The following is a 22833-nucleotide window of genomic DNA, read 5'->3' as shown; positions in this document are numbered from 1 at the left end:
GTTCCTCAAATACATGTAAAATTTCCAAAGATTATATTAACTATCAGAAAATCTTATTGTCTGAAAAATCTCCAAAAATGCCTCAATCATTCTCAAGTATGAAACGCATATTTTGTAAGTGATGGTGAATTTTATCTCTGGCGGAGAGAAAGAAATTACACAGAGCCCATGACTTTTCATCTGGTTCATTTTTTTCTTGCTCCCTCAGAGAATGCCTTTAGTCAGCATGACCACCTTCCCCCAACCACCTTTCTCAGTGCGTCCTTCACATCTTTGTTCCTCAGGCTGTAGATCATGGGATTCAGCATGGGGATCACCGTGGTGTAAAACACTGAGGACACCTTCTTCTGTTCCATAGTATTGCTAGAAGGGGGTTTGAAATACATGAATGTGATAGATCCAAAAAAGATACCCACAGCCATGAGATGAGAGCTACAGGTGCCAAAGGCTTTGGACCGTCCCTCAGCAGAGTGAATATGGAGGATGCTTGAAAGGATGAAAGCATAAGAGAGGAGTACAGCCAGTGTAGGTACTAAGGTATTAACTCCTCCAATAATAAACAGCAGTACCTCATTGATGTGGGTGCTGGAGCAAGAGAGAGTCAACAAGGGGAGAATATCACAAAAATAATGCCTAACAACATGAGACCCACAGAAGGACAATACTGACATGTGGGTCGTATGGACTGTAGCCCCAAACAAACCCAGTGAATATACCACAGCCATCATTATGGAGCAGACCCTATGGGACATGAGAATATTGTAAAGCAGGGGGCTACAGATGGCTACATAACGGTCATATGCCATGGCAGTCAGAAGGTAGCCTTCTGCAATTACAAAAACAAGGAAGAAATAAAGCTGAGTCATGCATGCCAAAAAGGAGATAATGTTCTTCTCAGATATGAAGTTCACCAGCATTTTTGGGGTAATGACTGAGGAGTAGCAGAGATCAATGAATGACAGATGACTGAGAAAATAATACATTGGAGAGTGAAGTTGAGAACTGATAGCAATTAAGAGGATCATGCCCAGGTTCCCCACCACTGTGACCACGTATATTCCAAGGAACAGTAAAAAGAGTGGCAACTGAAGCTCTAGGTGTTTTGTTAACCCTTCAAGGATAAACTCAGTCATGGAGGAGTGATTTGAAGTAGCCATTTCTTACAAGATATTATCTGCAGACAGAAATAAGAGAAAACAGGTGAATTAGAGTTGTTGTTTTTTGTTTTTTATGATTCCCAAGGCAGAATGACATGCTATGTGTTGATTGGTTCCCTCCCTCACCTGTTTCATGACTTGATCCTTTCCATGGATTTAAGAGGTCAAGAACAAAGACCACAAGTGTAACCCAGAGACTTGTTTCCACCAAATACTCAAATGCACCCCTTTAAGTCAGAACTCTTTCATTTTGCTCCCAGGCTTACGCCCCTAAATGACCTCACTTGCAAAGAAAACACAAACTTTCAAAACCTAATTCATTTTTCATTAATATCATTAATAGAATATGGTTCATCCTTTCTTTGGGAATATACCGATAGAACCTTCAGACTTGGTTGCAACATGGCTTTGAGTCTAGCTCTGATGATTTAAAGCAATCTGTTTCAATTTTCCAGCCCATCTATATGAGTCAACATAATGAATATTCTCTAAGACTGAGAACTTAGAAATGGAAAAGGCTTTTATAAAGAGACTGTGAATACAAAAAAACAAAATTATAGAAATGGCTCTAATCATTCTCCCACTCCATCCTGTGAATAGAAAACTTCAGTAGGCCAGGAAATTCTTTTTAATGTAGATAAGGTTGACAGAAATGTAGGGCCAAAGGCTATTAGACTATATTTTAAACTTTTCCTGTTCAAGAAATAGCAAAGAAGACTGGCTTTCACCTGTAGTACCTGAGCAATCAACAAAGCAGTGTTTCCCTCTTGACTCTTCCCTGTTGTCCATAATTAGAGGCCAAACTCTCACTGGCCTTTCTCTTACAGTTATACCTCAGAACTGGAAGATTTCTCCTCTCCTGACTTAGTTTCCCCTTAAATCCAACCAAAAGATTCAGGGAAAAAGATTTCCTGCTTACACTTGATACACTTTTATTATCTGAGGATAATTTTTCACCGACATGTTGCATGGTACAAAGTGTTCCTTTAATTCATGATACTCAAGAGAGAACACATGCAGTATCTAGACCTTGATATGATTTTAAATTCCTTTTTCCAAAATGAGAAAAAATATCAATGGAGGAAAAACTCCAGAGTGATACATAGCTTGCTTTTTATTTTACCTGGAAAATATACAACATGTGATCATTTTCCATGATCACAAACAAAAAATTATGAAACTCTGCTGCACTCTATTTTTCTCTCTATGCCTTCCACAACATATTAAGGGTGCTCAATATGTGTTTATTTATTTATTTTTTAATGTTTATTTATTTTTGAGAGAGAGAGAGAGATTGAGACAGAGAGTAATCAGGGGAAGGGCAGAGAGAGAGGGAGACACAGAATCCAAAGCAGGCTCCAGGCTCGGAGCCCCAAGCTGTCAGCACAGAGCCGGACACGGCACTTGAACCCATGACCCATGAGATGGTGACCTGAGCCAAAGTCAGACACTCAACCAACTGGGCAACCCAGGCACCCCAATATGTGTTGACTTAAAGGCTTAATTGTATAGGGTGTTATTATCTCCAAGAACACATGAGAAGAGAGCCATGTTTCTGAATTCAGAAAATTAGACAATAACCTCAAACAAACAGAGGCAGAGTTGCCAGGATACATCCCTAAGCAGCCCAATTAGCGATGACGCTGAGATTCAACCATCACCAGATAAATGCCCTGAACTTATCCAACAATCCATGGGAATAAGACTGACATTTTCATTATTCATACAGAAGCCAACACTCTAAGAAAGTGAGCCAGGGGAGAGGTGGGGTATTTTGGGTTGAGATTCACGTAGTGGATACCACAGTGTTTTAATAGGCTCACACATAAATTGACTAAAATTCCTTCTATAATCCAAAATAATACTGAAATCATTACCACCAGGGAGGGTTGTTTAGAGACTCAGAGCCAGGACAGATGTATCTCTCTGTGACTGTAGAGGTATTCCCGGCTGATCTGGAGACTGATCTGTCAGGGTAAACAAAGCCTACTGTGATAGATTTGATGTAGCTCAACAGATGGAGGAAATTCACTGATGTGCAGTAATATTTCACTTACCTGGAAATATTTTTCTAGTGACTTAAAATCTTCAATGTTGCTGAAAAGCTGAATATAAGTAAAAGCACATTGAAGACATCAATATAAATGTCATGATATCCATTTATTAAAGTTTATTCACTTACAAGTCCACATTGGTCCTCTCTTAGTGCCACATCATTCTTTTTCTTAAGACATAATTTTAACAAGGGGTACCTGGGTGGCTCAGTTGGTTAAGCATCCAACTTCGGCTCAGGTCATGATTTCATGATTTGTGGGTTCAAGCCCTGCATCGGGCTCTGTGCTGATGGCTCTGAGCCTGGCTCAGAACCCCTGGAGGGATTCTGTTTCCCTCCCTCTCTCTCCCCTACTCACTCTCTCTCTCTTTCAAAAATAAATAAATGTTAAAACAATTTTTTTTAATAAAAAATAAAAAAAATAATTTTGACAAACCTGGACGAGATCAGAAAGAAGGCATCAAATTTAAAAGGACAAGGGAAATGTGAGAAAGCTGTTAAAGAAAGCTGAAGATAGCAAGAAGAACAGTTTAACAGCAGGAACAGAAGCCTCCAGAAAACTATTTTTAAAAATAAAAGTAAAAAACATGCCTCAAACTTCATAGTTATCTATGCAGACTCCAGAAAACATGAACATATAAAAACACAAAATAGCTCCTCTGCATAAAAACAATTGCCCTAAATCACCAAGAGAACATTTATTTATTTTCAATATCAGCAACTAAAAAAGGCAAGGGAGCATGAAATGCAATATTTACGTTTCCTATCGAAGTAATTCGATAAATGAAGCACTTTAAAGGTTGGCAAGAATAATAAGGTATTTATGTATGTGAGATTTCAATGAAAATGAGAGGTTATTGCACCAAACTGAAAGAGAAAGCAAGACACTACTTTGTTTCCCTTCCAATTTTTCTCCCCTGGGGCTAGCGGCCTCCAATAATACTGTTTTTGAAGTTTTAGAAGACAACCATGAGTAGACAGGTGCCAGCTGCCATCTTTGGGAAGCATAAATGGATATCTAAGGAAAGTAGCTGGTGGTCCAAAGATATAAGAATATTACTCAACAAATCCTTCATCAAGCTACTCATAAAATATCCAGAATTGAAATATAAATATATATTAAGTAAATATAACATAAATAACTATAAATACAAGTGTGTGCCTAATTAAAGTAAATAAATAAATAAATAAATAAATAAAATTTTGTTTCTTTTATTTAACAGAGATTTTAAATCTAAGACAGTCCCTCCTGCACACTCCTACTTATATATTTATTTATTTATTTATTTATTTATTTATTTATTTATTATTTTTAAAGTTTATTTATTTTGAGAGAGAGAGCAAGCAGGGGAGGGGCGGAGAGAGAGAGAGGGAAAGAGAGAGAGGGAGAGAGAGAGAAAGGGAGAGCAGCCTCCATGGTTTCAACGCAGAGCCCAACCTGGGGCCTAAACCCACGAAACCACAAAATCATGACCTGAGCAGAAAACAATGGACTGAGCCACCCAGGCGCCCCCATACTCCTACTTTTTACACAGAACTATCTAGGGCAGATGTGAATTTGTTGTTTTCTCATACTAGAAAGGTAACATTTAATAACATTTACCAAAATAACTTTTTATAGGATCTAGAATACAGTGTTATATTATTGGAGAAATCCCACTGTTAAGTTTCCTTTCTACAATGTAACTTCATTCAAGAGACAATAATTAAATTGGCTAGATATCAGAATCTCAAATATTATTGGGAATGAATGTAGCTATCCTTTTGGGCTCTGATAAAGTGGATGTTTTCATCAAGACAATAGAATTCGTAAAGTTCAGTCTTCTGGATAGAGAATAAAGTTTAATTTTTCATCGGAATCAAACACTGTGGAAAGGAGACATTCCTGTAGTTATTACTTTATCCAAAGCAACTGTTACAAAAAGCTGTGTGACTTTCATCAGAACATAATCTTTGTTAATTTCAAATCTTATACCCTATGATCCTATGGTGACATAAATAGAAAGGCATCTTATTTGGAGGCAGAAGAAAGGGTTTTAAAGCACTTGGTGTAGAGTCTGTGTGACTAGAGCAAGTCATTTACCCTCTCTGAATCTTTCTTCTCTCTTCTAGAAAAAAAAAGTAATTATGAAGATAAAAGGATCTGTACTGAGCTCAAAAAAACCTTAAGTCACTATCTAATTATCAGTTACTATTTTTTAATTGTTTCTTAAAATTATTTATAAAACACTTTCTGAGTTTACTTTGTGTGAATCAGTCCCAAGATTCCCGAAGCAGCAGTCACCCTTATCCAGGAAGCATGATGAGGGGCAGAGTGAATGAGTGTATTCAATGAGAAAAGCAGTGTCTATTCTTGGGTCTCCTCAAGAAGAGTACTCTCTTTCAACTAGAAAAGCAGGAAACTTTAAAAGTTGTGATTCAAGAAGCAAAGGGTTCAGGAGATTCCTAGGGTTCCTACAGTGACTCTGGAAGAACTGTCAAGAGCTGGGTGCATATTAGTGGCTATGAATAACAGAATATTATGATTTAGATTTAAGAAGAAGCTGTACTGGCAATTATACTAATTCTTTTTTTGCTCTCCTAGGAACAGCTATGGAAGTAAACTGCCCAGATTAGCCCTGCGAGCAACACGAGTTGGGGGTCATTAAATGCTGTCAATACAACCAAACTTGTAGACCTTTCCACATCTAAATATTCTCACCAATTTCTTAAACGTTAATAATGGCTACCAACCCAGCAACTTAAGTTAGACAATTGAGTAATGCATTTGCCAATTATGCCTTTGATTGGACACCACTGAACTAGCAAACTCCACCTGCATAAGAAAGATCTTACAGTTAAGACAACATAATAGATTTCAGGAAAAGGGGCGTTCAAATATTGGGCTCTGTGGAAATTGGCACATTGGAGGTTCTGATAGGAAATACTGAAACCAAAATGCAGATAATGGGAAATCAAATCAAAGGAATTAGGTCATCCAGTGCACCTATGGACAGAACGTAAATAAATGAGTATGTGTAAAATTCAGGATTACCTTCACCAGGCAAACTTTTCAAAGAGGTTAATCTGTCTTGCAATGTAAATTTTTTTTTTTGCAGTCATTTAAAAAGTAAATGAATAACCCTCAAAAAATAAGTGAATACAATAGCATAGTGATTAGAGCTTTAATACCACTCTGGAGCCAGTCCACCTAGGATCATATCTTGGCTTTGCCACTGGGAGTGGTGTAACTTTGGGCAAATTATATTACCTATGACTCAGTGTCCTCATCTGTAAAACCTATCTCATAGAAATGTTTTTTTTCAGTTAATGGGGGTTATGTAAAAAAAAACAAAAACAAAAACAGTACATATTTCGTGCCATGTAACTGATATTATTAATCTATGACCTTGAAGAAGAAATGAGTAGTGCATTTGAATAGCGCCAATCCAAACATGTAGAGCCTTTTTCTCCTCTACCAAGAAGGTGATATCCACTTACCTTAAGACATTCAAAAACTGGACCCTGATATTATTTGCAAATGTTGAGGTGGGGCTTAGAAATATATAACTAATTCCCAAAGGTTTACAAATCTCTCAAGATTTGGCTCTGTGCCCATTACATAATTAGGTGAAAACAAACCAAACCAAAACAAATAAATTAGAGCTCTGTATGATCTCAAAAAGATCTCATCAACCAAGGGATTGGTCTCTGTTAGCAAAAATCAATAATAAAATATACTTTGTTCTCTACAACACCATAGAATTTACAAAGTGTTTTGCCAAATATTAGTCTTTTTGGCAATGGGTTTTTTTAAATTAAAAAAAATTTTTTTGTTTGTTTTTGGTCTGAATCTCTACTCTAGCTGTTTTCAAACACCCCCCAAAGGATTTACTGTCTGAGAAAGTCCCTGAATTTTTCTATTAAACAGTCCATCTTTTTTTCTGTCATAAAATCAATAAGGGAACATAGGGCTTCAAGTACAGCTGGTTCTGGAACAAATCTAATTAAACTATCCTTTTGAGTAATACTTCAGTATTTTAATTAGCTTAGGCCACTTGTTCAAATCTCAACTTCATACTTTGTGACAAAAATGCCAGATAATTTAAATATTTCTGTAGCATAAAAGTGAGAGTAAATTTCTGACCCTTCCAAACCTGTGAGATTGCCTTATTAATATTCCTTTCTCATATTACCCTCTTTTGGTTGAGATATCAATGGTATTGTAACAATTTGAAAGAGCCATCCTTCTATTTCTGCTCCACAAAAATGTTCACATAAGTTAGAGATAATCAAAGAGGTTAGAGTGGGAGAGAGCCAAAGCATAAGAGACTCTTAAAAACTGAGAACACACTGAGGGTTGATGGGGGGTGGGAGGGAGGGGAGGGTAGGTGATGGGCATTGAAGAGGGCATCTTTTGGGATGAGCACTGGGTGTTGTATGGAAACCAATTTGACAATAAATTTCATATATTGAAAAAAAATAAATAAATAGCAAAAAAAAGTTAGAGACAATCAATTTTTGTATTTATGTGAGAACTTACATGTAAAACCAGTTTAGCATTTTTGGGGGGACAGAGATTTTAAACTACTGATTTGATTTCTTTACTGGTTATGTTTATTCAGACCTCTTTTTAAATGACTTTTTCGATAAGTTGTGTTTTTACACAGATAACCACTCCATCTCTTTTCTAATTTATGTAAAATTCATGGTATTCCCAACATGTTTTTTTTTTACCGTATCTGACATTTTAAGTTATTTCTCCTTTTTCCATTCCTAATATTTATTTGCATCTTCTAATTATTAAGAGGTGATTGACCGACCTTGCCAGAAATTTTTTTCTATTTTATTAGTCGTTTAAATAACCAGCATTTGATTTTGCTGTTTCTCTCTGTTCTCATTTCTTATTATATTGTTCTCCTTTCTAAAATTTACTATGAAAGTATATTATTAATATTATTTTATTATTAAAGTGTTGTTATTCTGTGTCTTTATGTTAATTTCTACATTCTAACCTTAGTGCCTTAATTTTGAAATAGCTTTTTTTTTTTTTTAACGTTTTACTTATTTTTGAGACAGGGAGAGACAAAGCATGAACAGGGGAGGGTCAGAAAGAGGGAGACACAGAATCTGAAACAGGCTCCAGGCTCTGAGCTGTCAGCACAAGCCCGACACGGGGCTCGAACTCACGGACTGTGAGATCATGACCTGAGCCGAAGTCAGCAGCTCAACCGACTGAGCCACCTAGGCGCCCCCAAAATGGCTTCTTAAAACAAGATTAATTGGAGATCATAATGTCCCTATACTCTAGAAGTTACCTCACATGTTTTGGCATTTCTGTTTTAATTGTCATTCATTTCCAAATATCTTTTTTTTTTTTTAATATTTATTTATTTTTGAGAGACAGAGACAGAGTGTGAACAGGGGAGGGGCAGAGAATGAGGGAGACACAGAATCTGAAGCAGGCTCCAGGCTCTGAGCTGTCAGGGCAGAGCCCAATGCAGGTCTTGAATCCACAAACCATGAGATCATGACCTGAGCTTAAGTTGGATGCTTAACCAACTGAGCCGCCCAGGCACCCCTATGTGTTATTTTTTAATAATATCTTGGTCTCTTTAGTGTTCCATATTCTTTTATGGCTTTAATTGTTTTAAAAAATGTTTTTGTATTCTCTAGTAGAAGTTCAAAAATATAATACATAACATCACTCTTCTCCACTGAGCTCCGAACTGGTAAGAAATAAAATATATTGGAGAAAAAAATTGAATATTTTAAACCACAAATTTGGTGTTGAATGTAGTAACATAACTTAAAACTAATGAAATTTCTAACATTTTCTCATACATGATTAAATAGTTACTGATCTGGTCACCAGGTTCACTACACATTATAGAGGAGGGACTGATGGGCAGTTTTGCAATTTTTTTTTTTTTTTTTTTTTTTAGGCACCCAAGGATTATTACCTGGAGTGAAGGAACAAAAGAATTGCAAAGAATGGGATGACATAAAGCAAATATACAAAGGTAAGAGATATTGGAAATATTAGGGGAAAAGGAAGGCAGTGGGTTAGGAGAATAGAAGGGGCTAATAGGCCAAGAGAAAATGCTAGACTTTTGATAGAGCCCAAATTATCGAAGGTAGTATTCCTCATGATATTTACTTCCAATACATATACACATTTTTAACTTTTTCTGTTTCATCTTCTGCCAACTTATAGATCTCTACATGGTATATTAGTTGACTTGCTTTGGACAAATATAAGACTTACATTTAATATAAAATATCAATACCCTGGATGATTGATTTAGAAGTGTTGGGACTTCCAAGATAGGTCCTCGGTAAAATATAACATATGTTTTAAAATAAACAGTTACATTTACCTTAGAGATATATCTCCTGGAAATTGTTACAAGTGTTAATAAAACATCTCCTGCAGTTCTAACACTTTTTAAATTTCTTTCTCTTTTTTCATTTACCCTTAGTAAAGTTCCTTGTTTTCTGTTCCTCTACACAATTTCCCTTGGGAATGAGAAAAGTAATATGCTAACCATGCATTAATATTTGAAAATCAACTTTTTATTTCAAATCAACCTCTAAGACAAAGACCATTGACCTAATACATTGCCAAAGCTAATTGTTTTTTTCATACATCAGCAAATACTTTCATATATTCCATTTGTGCCTTAAGATATGTAACTGAAGCAACTTTAAAATTATTTCTAATGAATTCATGCTGTAAATCCACAAAAATAAAAAATACAGTTATCATTTACCTTGATTTTCTGAAAAATTTAAATTAAAAAGAACTAAGATTAGATGCAAGGATAAACATTGCAAGAATTTTACAAGCATTTTAGTTATTTCTTATATTTTTTTATTAAGCAGCTTGGGTATCTTCACCATACTGCATTTTTCAAAGAGAAAAAAACTAACCTTTATGTTTTGGAAATGAGAAATATTATGACTTTTTTAATACTACAACATTAGCGTCAAATATCTAATGACTTCAAAGCAAAAACTTTGTCAGACACCACGGATACAAAAGTAAAAAGACTGAGTCTATACTCACCAGGAACACATGGTCTCTCAGGGGTAGCAGGGAAATAATTATTATCCAAGACGAATTGTGTCAAAGGGTATAACAGAGTTAGCAAAAAATACTTAGAACTATGCAGAAATATAGATTGATGGTAGAGAAATTGAAAAAGAGCAAACTGTGGAAGGTAGTCCTCACCACAGAATTTATTATCAATACATGTATGCATTGGCTGCCATTTTATATTTTTCTCTTAATAATACCTAAAGGCTAACAGAAGTTGGTAACAATTTTGCAATTGTTAACAAAACCAAAAAAAAGGATGGAAGTAGGAAATCACAAAATCCCATGTTCACTGTTTTTGCTTTCGTGAGAGAATTTGGAATTGTGTCTGTGTTATATGAGTTCCACTAGTCATACCAAAGACATACTTAGCAAAGGAAAGAGTCCTCAGGCTATCAGACATTTGGTGTATAGATAAATATTTTGTGATATTCCATTAATTACTTATAGAAACTACAATATTTGTTTCAGAGATAGATGCCACACATAGCAAAAGACACAGTAATAATAATTTCTTTTTCCTTAATGAAATACAAATCAAAACCACACTCAGATACCACCTCACACCAGTCAGAGTGGCTAAAATTAACAACTCGGGGAACAACAGATGTTGGCGAGGATGTGGAGAAACAGGAACCCTCTTGCACTTCTGGTGGGAATGCAAACTGGTGCAGCCGCTCTGGAAAACAGTGTGAAGGTTCCTCAAAAAATTAAGAATGGAACTATCCTATGACCCAGCAATAGCACTGCTAGGAATTTACCCAAGGGATACAGGAGTGCTGATGCATAGGGGCACTTGTACCCCAATGTTTATAGCAGCATTTTCAACAATAGCCAAATTGTGGAAAGAGCCTAAATGTCCATCAACTGACAAATGGATAAAGAAGATGTGGTTTATATATACAATGGAATACTACTTGGCAATGAGAAAGAATGAAATCTGGCCATTTGCAGCAAGGTGGATGGAACTGGAGGATATTATGCTAAGTGAAATAAGTCAGTCAGACAGATATCATGCGTTTTCACTCATATGTGGAACTTGAGAAACTTAACAGACGACCATTGGAGAAGGGAAGGGGGAAAAATAGTTTCAAACGCAGAGAGAGGCAAACCATAAGAGACTCAAAAACAGAGAACAAATTGAGGGTTGATGGGCAGGGGCAGGCTAGAGGGGAAAAAGGGTGATGGGCATTGAGGAGGGCACTTGCCGGGATGAGCATGGATGTTGTATGTAAGTGATGAATCATGGGAATCTACTTGCAAAACCAAGAGCACACTGTATACACTGTATGTTAGCTAACTTGACATAATTTATATTAAAATTAAGAATAAATAAATAAGAAAACACGTATTTAATAGACCTCTTGTTTTCATAATAGAGATGACAAAAATTTGGATTCTGCAGAAAGTTCTTATCTTCTGGGTACATGAAGAAGAACGTAAAATATTTTAGGGGACATAGCTTTGAAAGGTAGAGAAACAGTGACTAGTTGGTAAGTTCTGGGAAGGCCAGGACCCTCTACTTCGTCATATACCTTTGTATCCCAGAACCTAGAACACGGACACAGTGTTACATAGTGATAAATAGTAAGAAGTGCTGAATAATTATTATTTGAGTGAAGAAATGAAAAGTATTTCTGCATGCTAATTTATTGGTATATTTTGCTCTGAATCTTCTTTTGTAAATGTAATGATAGTTTAATTATCCCTTAAGTCTACCTATTTAGCCAAACTTTTTAAAAATTTAATATAGTGTAGAGACTGGTAGCCATGAAATCCCAAGAAAAACTAATAGGCAATCTGGTTACATTTTGCTACAGTTCAGGATCATTAATGAAGGGGGGGATAAAATCAATTTTAAATATGAAATAACCATCAGGCAATAAGAAGATTTAAAAACATAATGGAGAAGGAGGCAAGAAAGAGTAGTAGTAGTGTGTTAATACCCAACCCTCGATTGTGTTACTTTCATTTAGAATTTTCTCTCCAAATGCAGTTAATCTAATGAGTCCCTATGCTTATTCCCAATCCCCTTGCATACAACAGAAGATCCATAATTTTTCGGTAAAAAATAAACAAACAAAAAAAAGAATTAAATAAATAAATAAATAAATAAATATTTTAAAATGCCATGAGATAAGTCCCCTTTGTGTCTGAAGGAGATGAAGGCCTCGTGGATTTAACAAAAGTTTTTGTTTGCACAGGGAATTTTTGAGGGGTCCTCTGTAAGTGATCCAAGATGCAGAGAGAATTCGTTTCCATTTCAACTTCCAAACGGGCTGCATCTCAAAGAAATTAAATCAAATAATAAGAAATTGCACATTCTGATGTTCAAGTGAAATGAGTGTGAGCACCTCTATTTTCTAATTCCTAGAGAGAGATCTCTTTTGAAATTTTTATGTTCTTTATTGAATTCTTCCACCATGTCTATCCCTTCTGCTCTCTAAAAGGGGATTCCCCTAAGATACAGTGGAATGCTAGGGAGGTAGGATGATTCTTCCTACCTACAGGAGGCTTCACCCTAGAGTACTCTCATAGTGAGCAAGATTTCAAGGCTCTCAATTTTCAGGACCAAAATGTAATTTTTGTCCTTACGCCAGAATCACAGAAGAGTCACAGTTACTTGGATCACAAGAAACGTATGAATTAAGGTGAATGCCAACTTAATGTTTACGGAGAAATAGAGCTGCCATGGTACAAACCCTCAGGCTGTGGATGATGATGACAGCATGACTCAGAGAAGTAAAATGACTTGCTGATTCTGCATAGCTAACGAGGGGTGTAGCTGAGTTCTCATCTTTCAGAATTTCTTCCATTATATAAGATACCCTTTCCCCACCCCGTCTTGGTTCCTGGTCCCCTTTTTCTAGTTCTCTGTTCTCATTGACCTGTAAAGGTTCTCCCTTAAAAATGAGATTAAAATGTTAGGTTTTAGAATAAATATGCATCATAGGTTAACGCTGCTCTGGAGACAAAGAACCATTGTACTGTGAAACAAAAATAGTTATAATACAATGGACTTGTACAATAAGTGCTGTAAGTATATTTTGTGTGCATTATGAGCTTATTTCCAGTCCTTCAGCATAATATTTATACCTGAAACAGTTGTAGAAATATGTAACAGCTGTATTGTATTTATTTTTATTGCATTGCATTGTATAGCCCATTGCTTACCTACTGTTTGACTTTTATTTTTATCAAGAGTGAATCTTTGATAATAATTCACATCACAAAATAGAAAATCCCCTGGGAGACCTAATTTCCAGGAGTGCCTTTTAAAAAAAATGCTGGTTAAGGGGAGAATCACAGGCTACTCACACTCATGGTTAAATACAGTAAGTCTTAAATTGTACAAATGGATTCAATATAAACACTATTAAATAGATCCAACAGTTAGGACACATTTACTGTCAACCAATATCACACAACCTTGTAAAATCGTATAAGCACAATGATTTAGGAGAACTTACGAGCTTCATGAAAGATGTCCAAAACGAATTTTCATTGAGTTGTATTATTAGTGTGTAAATTAGTATGTGAATGCCCAACTAGGGCAAAGATACAGGCCTCGCTGTAAGGCTACTTGCTTCTACTTCCCTTTTCTCTCCTAATTCTCCTGACAACCTCTCTTTCATAGTACCTCTTTCACGGTAAACTGAGTGGGACTGCAGCTCTCAATTTTCCAGTCATTCAACCCCAGCTGCTGAACACTACGAGTCGCTGCCCACAAAGCCTCTGACCCCAGCTAACCCAACCCTCTGTCAGCCTCAGCGACCTACTATGGTTTATTTTAAACCTTCCCCTCTCTCCTGAGGTTCCATCTTTGTTACCACCACTGGCAGATGGCAATCCCTTTCTCTTATTTGACGGAGAAAGAGAACCTGGAGGTGCTGAAAGTAGTGTGAAAGATGTCCCCTCCCATCCCAGGATAATCCAGCCTCCAGGGTGATTTCCCCTGCTTGCAGGATCTGTTGCTCCATCCCCTATGCTCCTTCTCAAGGCTCAGCTTTTCCCTTCGCTACAGGCTACTTCCTCTCAGCTTATCAAAATGCTCAACGAAGTCCCTCAATATAGTTCACATATTCTCTTACTTTTTCATCCTTAACATCTGCCTTATCTTTCCTTCTCTTAATAATGTTTTTTGTTGTTTAATAGAGTTCATTTTTAGAGCACTTCTAGGTTCACAGCAAAGCCAAGTGACCTGATTCTTACTTCTCCCAACCTCTGAACAATAATGAACACTTCTGAACCTTTTTTTCTTCTTGAAATATTTAATTAACTTTCCTGACACCACAAAATCTCCTGTCCAGTAAAGTTTCTAAGTGCCACATATTCTCCTGTCCAGAGACAGTTTTAGAATCACAAAATGTTACTAGTGGAAAGTTCCAAATCACCATGTATCTACACAATATCATAATCACTTGAAAAGAATTTTAAAAGTTCATATTCCTGAACCCTGATCACAGATATATTCTGATTGAGTAGGTAGGTCTTATGGAACCAGGAGATCATAATTTTAAATGTTTCCTTAATGATTCTGACACCCACCCAAGTTGTGAATCATTAATCCAGTTCAACCTTGTTAGTATATAAGTCAATAACTGAGACATAATTATCACAAGATTTTTAAAAAAAATTTTTTTTAACGTTTACTGATTTTTGAGACAGAGAGAGACAGAGCATGAACGGGGGAGGGTCAGAGAGAGGGAGACACAGAATCTGAAACAGGCCCCAGCTGACAGCTGTCAGCACAGAGCCTGACGTGGGGCTCGAACTCACGGACCGCGAGATCATGACCTGAGCCGAAGTCGGGCGCTTAACCGACCGAGCCACCCTGGTGCCCCTATCACAAGATTTTTTAAATAGCTGGAGCACTTAGCATAATCCAGCCAAGCCTCTTAGTTTGCAGGTTACTAATCTGAGTTTCTGAAGTGAAATGGCATTACCATATGGTGGCAAATCCTGAACTATATCCCATTTACTATAGCTTGAATCCCAAGCACATAGATAACAATCTTCACAACAATTCTTTTAAGTAAATACTGTTATTTTTCTCATTTTAGAGTTGAGGAAACTCTGAAAAAGTTCCTTTTATTAGTAAAAGTAACACAACGAGCAAATAACAGAGCTGAAATTAAAACCCAGGTAGTCTGACACCAGAAACTGTGAGCTAACTCTACTTCACTCTTAGAAATCTGCCCAACTCATGTGTTCCTTCCCCCAATTCATGAATACACACAACCATCTATATAAAAGTAAATAAATCTCTGTTTTCCATCACTGTGCTTTAAGAGAAGATGGAAAAGAAAGGCAATGTGAAAGCAAATTATTACAAAACTCATTCTAGGAGGGAGACGTATTAACCATTCTTTGAGTGACTCTTCTCCCCAAACACCCCCTCTTTTTGACTCAAAATCTAAAGTCATATAGCAAGCATTCATTTATTCTGCCATTACTTGCTGAGCCTTTGCTAAGTATGCTAGATAATCTGCTAAGCACTGGAGGTGTAACAGAGAATAAATACACATGGTGCCTTTCTTCACAGGGATGACATATAATCAGGCAATTCCAAAAGCATATGAAAATTGTGGCAGGCCTGATGAGTCTACTCTGGGAAATACAAAACAGAGAATTTAAACTTTGTAAGATGGGTGAGATGGCTGTTTCCCTTCAGCTGATATCTGAAGCATGAACAGAAAACAAAGAGGATTGGAAACAAGTAATAAAAGTGTGCTAAATAAATAAATAAATAAATAAATAACCAACCAACCAACCAACCATGGAGGAAGCATGAGCAAAAGTGTATTTTCAAGGAAAGGTAAGCAAAGGAAAACAAGAGAAATCCCCTAAATACTCTATAACTTCTCAAATGATTTTCTTAACGTTTTAATGAATTCAACTTGGATAAATATATGTCTTTCTTACATACCATACTCCCTTGTAGTTAACTGAAAATTTTCCTGCAAATGAGTTTCTTAAAGTTTTCTTATAACTAAATAAATAGAATCAGATTGTACATTTAAAGGGGGAAAAAACATGTAGTAGAATGGGACGTGTACCTCAAAAGGGTAGGCACAGAATGGTACCAATGTATATCTGAAAGTCATCTAACCCTGCCTTTCTGTCCAGAAAAGACTTCCTAGAGGTTCTGGATAACTTCATACCTGAAGGATGGGCAGGCTGAGCAACACAGAGGGTGCATGAGGGTGTTCCAGGGTGACAGAATGGCTTGTGGGAAAGTGTGTAAATGAATGAGAATTTATTAAACTTGGGAGAGTTAAGTGTGACTTCAGTAGACTAACAGAAAAAAGGCAGGGAGGAGGGAGTTACAGTGGCAGAAAATCAGGCTGGAGAGGTGATCCTTGTTTGACATAATGTGGAGCTTTGTTTTATACTGAAGACAATTGCAGTGAAAAGAGTAAACTAAGGTAAATGAGATCTTATTGGAAGTATGGAAAGAGCATGCTGGTTGTCATCGGGAGAATGAATTTCGAGGCTAAAAGACAAGAGAGGAAGGGGCTAGTCAGGGGGCTGGTGTCCAGATGAGAAATGATGGTGCCATGAGGAGAACAAGAATTATCAGCACCTCATAAATTGGGGATGGAGGAAAAGCAAAGAGAGAGGAATCAAGGAGGACACTAGCTTGAGGTTTGAGCAATTGAGTATTCATGGTGACAGAGATCACAGGAAGAGAAGAAAGTCTGTGAATGTTCCCTCTAAAGTACAGGAGGAAAACACTGGGAAGGAAAAAGAAGAGGGAGGAAGAACAGAAAGGAGAAGGAGAGGAGAGAACATGGTATTAAGCCCTTCACACTACACCATAAACGTTCATTTGCATTAGCTTATTCATCCCAATAACCCTATAAAGTAATAAGATACCCCTATTTTGCAGAATTTTTGACTTGGGCATTCTAATTCCAAGTCCAACACTCTTTCTATTATACTCTTCTTTCTATTATTTCTATTATTTCTATTATACTCTTCTTTCTATTATTTCTTTCTACATGCAAAAAAAAAACTCTATAGAGGAACAAAAACGATCTTAAAAGAAAGCTGTATTCTCTTATAATACTTAATACTGCTTCAGCTCAGGAAAATGTTTTTCGATTCAAGCTTTCTTTCAGGGCAACCTTAACCTCCTTGTTCCTGAAGCTATAGATCAGAGGATTGAGCATAGGCACCACAATAGTATAGAACACAGTGGACACTTTCCCCTGGTCCATGGACAAAACAGAAGAAGGATGAAGATACATGAATGCCCCCGACCCAAAGAAAACAGAAACAACAATTATATGTGAGCTACAAGTGCTAAAAGCTTTGGACCTTCCTTCAGTGGAATGGATGCGAAGGACGCTGGTGAGGATGAAGGAGTAAGAGATAATGATAGTGAGGCTGGGCACACCCACATCAAAGCCCACAACAATGAGAACTACCAGTTCATTGATGTGAGTGTTTGTGCAGGAGAGCTCCAGAAGGGGGAGGATGTCACACATGTAGTGGTTGATGGTGTTGGCATCACAGAAGGTCAACCTGAGCATGCATCCTGTGTGGGCCCAGGCACCAATAAACGCCCCCACATATACAATCACAGACAGCAGAGAACAGACCTGAGGGGACATGGTGACCGTGTATAACAAGGGCTTGCAAATGGCCACATAGCGATCATAGGCCATTACTGTCAACACGTAACACTCTGCACTGACAAAGAAACAGTAGAAAAAGAGCTGAGTCATGCATCCTGCATAGGAGATGGTGTTCAGCTTTGACACAAAGTTTACCAGCAGTTTTGGGGTAATGACAGAAGAGTAACACAGGTCAATAAAGGATAAATTAAAGAGGAAATAGTACATGGGGGTGTGAAGGTGAGAATTCAGTCCAATTAGAGTGACCAAGCCCAGGTTTCCTGCCACAGTGACAATGTAGATTCCTAGGAAAAGAAAGAACAGAGGCAGCTGGATCTCTGAATATTTGGTTAAACCCACAAGGAAAAACTCAGTGACTAAGGAACTGTTTCCCATATCCATTCTCTTCTGGTAGGATCTGAAAGATAGGAGAGTAGAATCATATTCGAGGCAGAACCCACATTTCCTATGCAATCCCATGCCCAGTCTACCCTGGGCCAACAGACTCTGCTGAGATTTAACTATTCTAGAGGGAGTTGCATACGGCTTTGCTCACACAAGAAAGACAAGGATATGGGAGGCATCAACATAGTTTCAGGTAACACTGGGAGAAATATTTCAAGAGGGGAAGAAGTGCAGAAATTTCTCATCCTTTCTCTGCTTCAGTTTGTCACTAATACCTTTTATCCCTTTACTTATTCCAGTTTGTCCTTGTTAATCTTTAATCACCACACTTCAGCTACCTATGCTTGCCACGGATCCAGACTGGACACTGTGTTGGGTAGAAATCAGGAGCACATGCCCATAGTAGAGTTGGGAAAACAGACTCACAGAGACTCTTTGGTTTCACAAGCGCACACAGCAAGAAAGTAATTAAGTCAGGAATGGAACCTGGGTTTCCGTCATAAGAAATTCTCTAAGAGGCAGAAGGATTGGAGGCACTGCAAACCCCATAATCTCAGCACTACTTCTAATCTTTACTTTCTTCCCATGCAGACACTGTAATCATCTGCACCCAGGGCCAGAGCTGGTAAAAGCAGAAAAGCGTATTACTTTCTATGGTTCTGGATTTTGAAAGACATAAAAAGATAAAGGATTCAATGCTCACTGTTCTTTGCCTAGTGACATCAGAACTTCCTGTGGTTTCCTTTCCAACACTGATCTCTAATAGGAAAGTTCTGCTGCTCTGGGGGGTAATACAGCTGAGCCAAACACTTCCTCCTCCATTTGTGTGGAGGGGCTCAGAGCACTTATAAATCTCAGTCTTTGACTTGCTCTGAGAGTTATTCAGATAAAGATCACTATTTTTAATAATTAGTTTGCCCAGAGGTGATCATTAAACTACAAAAAAAGTAATATAAACAGCGTTCTCTGTTTCAACATAATAAACTGGAAACATCACATATGTGATCTTATTCTAGCTTGGAGGTCTCAGGGATTTGGTTTAGAGGCTTTCCCAGGAGGCTCTCCATAGCTCAAACCCTTTGGGAAAGACAGATTTATGAAACTGTTTGTACAAAGATGAAGATGCTTATACCCTGGTGTCTTTGGAAGCTCAATATTCTACTCAAAATTGCACATTCTTCTGGGACAAATGAGGTAGAAACCATTTCTCTCTTCTTTCTCCTAGTGCTTCTTTGGCTATTAGGTACAACTGCTAACCCATAGCTAATAATATTTTAAATACCTATAAAAATTTCACATATATATATATATATATATATATATATATATATATATATATATCCTCCCACACATATATATGATTAACATTATGGCATTCATGATCATATAATGTATTCTTTGTAGCTTTTAGACACATCACTTCCTGTTCCTTTTTCTTAGCACTCTCTTTCTTGTCTTAGACCCCTTCAGCCATCACATCCAGTTATTCATGTTTGTAACTTACTGGAACATCTTCACTTATTTTCCTAATTGCCGATGTATCCAAATAGGTTTATAGGGGCTTTACAACTGATTCCAAACTACATAGTTTTTTTTACCTCTTGCCTTTGTCATTTAATAATACTTCATCAAAATCACTCCAAAGTATGTTTGGGCAAATCATAACTTATCCAACCATACCACATTCATAGAAATCCATAATTTTTCCATTCTTTTACCATCAACAGCAATGGTAAGATAATCATCATTGTGCATTCATCTTTATATACCAGTACTTTTATTTCAATGGGATAAATTCCCAGAATGTTGTCTTTTAATTATATCAGATGGTTTTTCCCAAAAACCGTAATAATTCACATCTCTGCAAGCAATGTCTAAAACGATCTTTTCTTCTCCACTTACATCAATGGACAGAACATCTAAACTGAAAATCGACAAGTAAACAATCACTTTGAATGTCACACTGGACCAAATGGACTTAACAGATATATTCAGAACATTCCATCCTAAAACAGCAGAATACACTTTCTTTTCAAGTGCACACAAAAGATTCTCCAGAATAGATTACATATTAGCCCACAAAACAATCTTCAACAAATTCAAGATCAAAGTCATACTATCTGTCTTTTCTGACCACAATGCTATGAAACTAGAAGTCCACCACAAGAAAAAAATCTGGAAAGACCACAAATACATGAAGTTTAAAGAACATCCTACTGGGGGTCCTCAATAGATCAGTTGGTTAAGTGTCCAACTCTTGATTTTGGCTCAGGTCATGATCTCACAGTTCATGAGATTGAGTCCCTCATTGGGCTCTGCATTGAGCATGATGCCTGCTTGGGATTCTTTCCCTCCCTTTCTGCCCCCCCCCCACCCCATTTGTACATGCACGCTCTTGCTCTCTCTCAAAATAAGTAAATAAGCATTAAAAATAAAGAACATCCTACTAAACAATGAATGGGTCAACCAGGAAATAAAAGAAGAAATTAAAAATAGATGGAAACAAATGAAAACACAATGATCCAAAACCTTTGGATGCAACACAACTTGTTCTAAGAGTGAAGTTTAAATCAGTACAAGCCTACCTCAAGAAGCAAGGAAAATCTCAAATGAACAACCTAACCTGACACCTAAAGGAGCTAGAAAAAGAACAACAAACAAGATCTAAAACTAGCAGAAGCAAGGAAATAATAAAGATTAGAGCAAAATAAATAATATGAAAACTAAGAGAAACAATAACTCAATGAAACTGGAAGTTGGTTCTTAAAAAAAACAAATCAATAAAATTGATAAACCTCTAGCCAGACTTAGTGAGAAAAACAAAAGGACTCAAATAAATAAAATCACAGATGAAAGAGGAGAAATAACCAATAAATACAAAGGATGATAAGAGAATATTATGAAAAATTATATGCCAACAAATTTGACAGCCTAGAAGAAATGGATAAACTCCTAGAAACATAAAAACTACCAAAACTGAAACAGGTAGAAATTGAAAACTTGAACAGACCCATAACCACCAAAGAAATTGAATCAGTAATCAAAAAACTCCTGACAAACAAAAGTCCTGGGCCAGGTGGCTTCATGGACAGATTCAACCAAACATTTAAAGAGGAGTTAATACTATCTTTCTTAAACTATCCCAAAATATGGAAAAGGAAGGAAAACTTTCAAATTCATTCTATGAGGCCAGCATTACCCTGATACCAAAACCAGATAAAGGCACCACTAAAAAAGAGAACAACAGGCCAATATCATTGATGAAAATAGATGCAAAATTTCTCAATAAAACACTAGCAAACCGTATCCAACAACATATTAACTGATGGCTACCAGAGAGATGGGTGGAGTGATTTGTTAAGTAAGTGATAGGGATTAGGAAGTGCACTTGTGATGAGCATCAGTTATTGCAAGGAAGTGTTGAACCACTGTAGTGTATATCTGAAACTAACATAACGTTGTATGTATCTAACTGGAATTTAAATAAAAAACTTATTCATTTTTATTTTTTTATTTTAGAGAAAGAGAGAAAAAGAGCATGAGTGGGGAGGAAAAGCAGAAAGAGAAAATCTTTTTTTAATGTTTCTTTTTATTTGTGAGAGAGAGAGCATGAGCAAGGGAGGGGCACAGAGAGAGGGAGACACAGAATCTGAGGTAGGCTCCAGGCTCTGAGCTGTCAGCACAGAGCCCGATGTGGGGCTCGAAATCGTGAACTAGGAGATAATGACCTGAGCCGAAGTCAGAAGCTTAACCGGCTGAGCCACCCAAGTACCCCAAGAGAGAGAGAAATCTTAAGGTGAGAGAGAGAGAGAGAGAGAGAGAGAGAGAGAGAGACTCAGTGCAGAGCCCAATGTGGGGCTCAATCCATGACTTGAACTGAAATTAAGAGTCAGATGCTTAACCAACTGAGCCACCAAGCACCCCAAATAAAAAACTTTAAAAAAAAGTGAGTTGCATCCCATGCCTTAGTTGTTACGCAGTGATCTCATAAAATACAAGACTTGAAGACTGTGTGTGTGTGTGTGTGTTTGTGTGTGTGTGTGCGTGTTTGTAGGAAGGCAGTGTAGAGAGAAGGATGATGGAAATCTATAAATTTGGGGTTCAGAAATGAAAGGAATATAGAACTCAAAACCCCTTTCACTTCTGGGTTTTATCAGCCCTCAACTACAGTACACCCTGATCATTCCAAATTTGATCCTGAGCAGAAATAGCAGCTTGCTTAGAGAAAGTGTCCGCTAAACAAAATTAAGATGTAATCAGAGAACTTTCTTTAACTAGAAGGACCATGTTCCATTAAGCATAGAAACTCAAAGTGTGCACACTGACTTAGAAGCAACTCTGTCCTAGTTCATGGGCACAGGTGAATCCCATAGCTTACCTGTTTAATTCTTAGCTGTATAATTTCAGCACAGGTATATATACGTATATATACGTATATATACGTATATATATATACATATATATACGTATATATACGTATATATATACATATACATATATATACACATATATACGTAT

At 37.0% G+C, this 22833-nt stretch overlaps 2 protein-coding genes across 2 annotated transcripts; both read right to left on the bottom strand.

The window, feature by feature from the left end:
• Nucleotides 1-221: 221 nt before the first annotated feature.
• On the bottom strand, nt 222-1157 carry LOC132662273 (olfactory receptor 8D2-like). Its single transcript, XM_060607763.2, has one exon. It carries the CDS (start codon nt 1155-1157, stop codon nt 222-224), a length of 936 nt encoding a protein of 311 aa, XP_060463746.1.
• Nucleotides 1158-17376: 16219 nt separating this feature from the next.
• LOC132662310 (olfactory receptor 8B8-like) lies at nt 17377-18315 on the bottom strand. Its single transcript, XM_060607791.2, has one exon. It carries the CDS (start codon nt 18310-18312, stop codon nt 17377-17379), a length of 936 nt encoding a protein of 311 aa, XP_060463774.2. The 5' UTR covers nt 18313-18315.
• Nucleotides 18316-22833: the final 4518 nt, after the last annotated feature.

The sequence above is a fragment of the Panthera onca genome, chromosome D1, assembly GCF_046562875.1.
Source record: "Panthera onca isolate mPanOnc1 chromosome D1, mPanOnc1 haplotype 2, whole genome shotgun sequence".
Lineage (NCBI taxonomy): Eukaryota > Metazoa > Chordata > Mammalia > Carnivora > Felidae > Panthera > Panthera onca.
Note: the sequence above shows the minus strand (reverse complement) of the source record. Positions and strands in the feature narration are given on the sequence as shown.

What these genes read in the sequence shown, in the direction of transcription:
- LOC132662310 (XM_060607791.2), bottom strand. Translation starts at nt 18,312, where the DNA reads ATGGATATGGGAAACAGTTCCTTAGTCACTGAGTTTTTCCTTGTGGGT.
- LOC132662273 (XM_060607763.2), bottom strand. Translation starts at nt 1,157, where the DNA reads ATGGCTACTTCAAATCACTCCTCCATGACTGAGTTTATCCTTGAAGGG.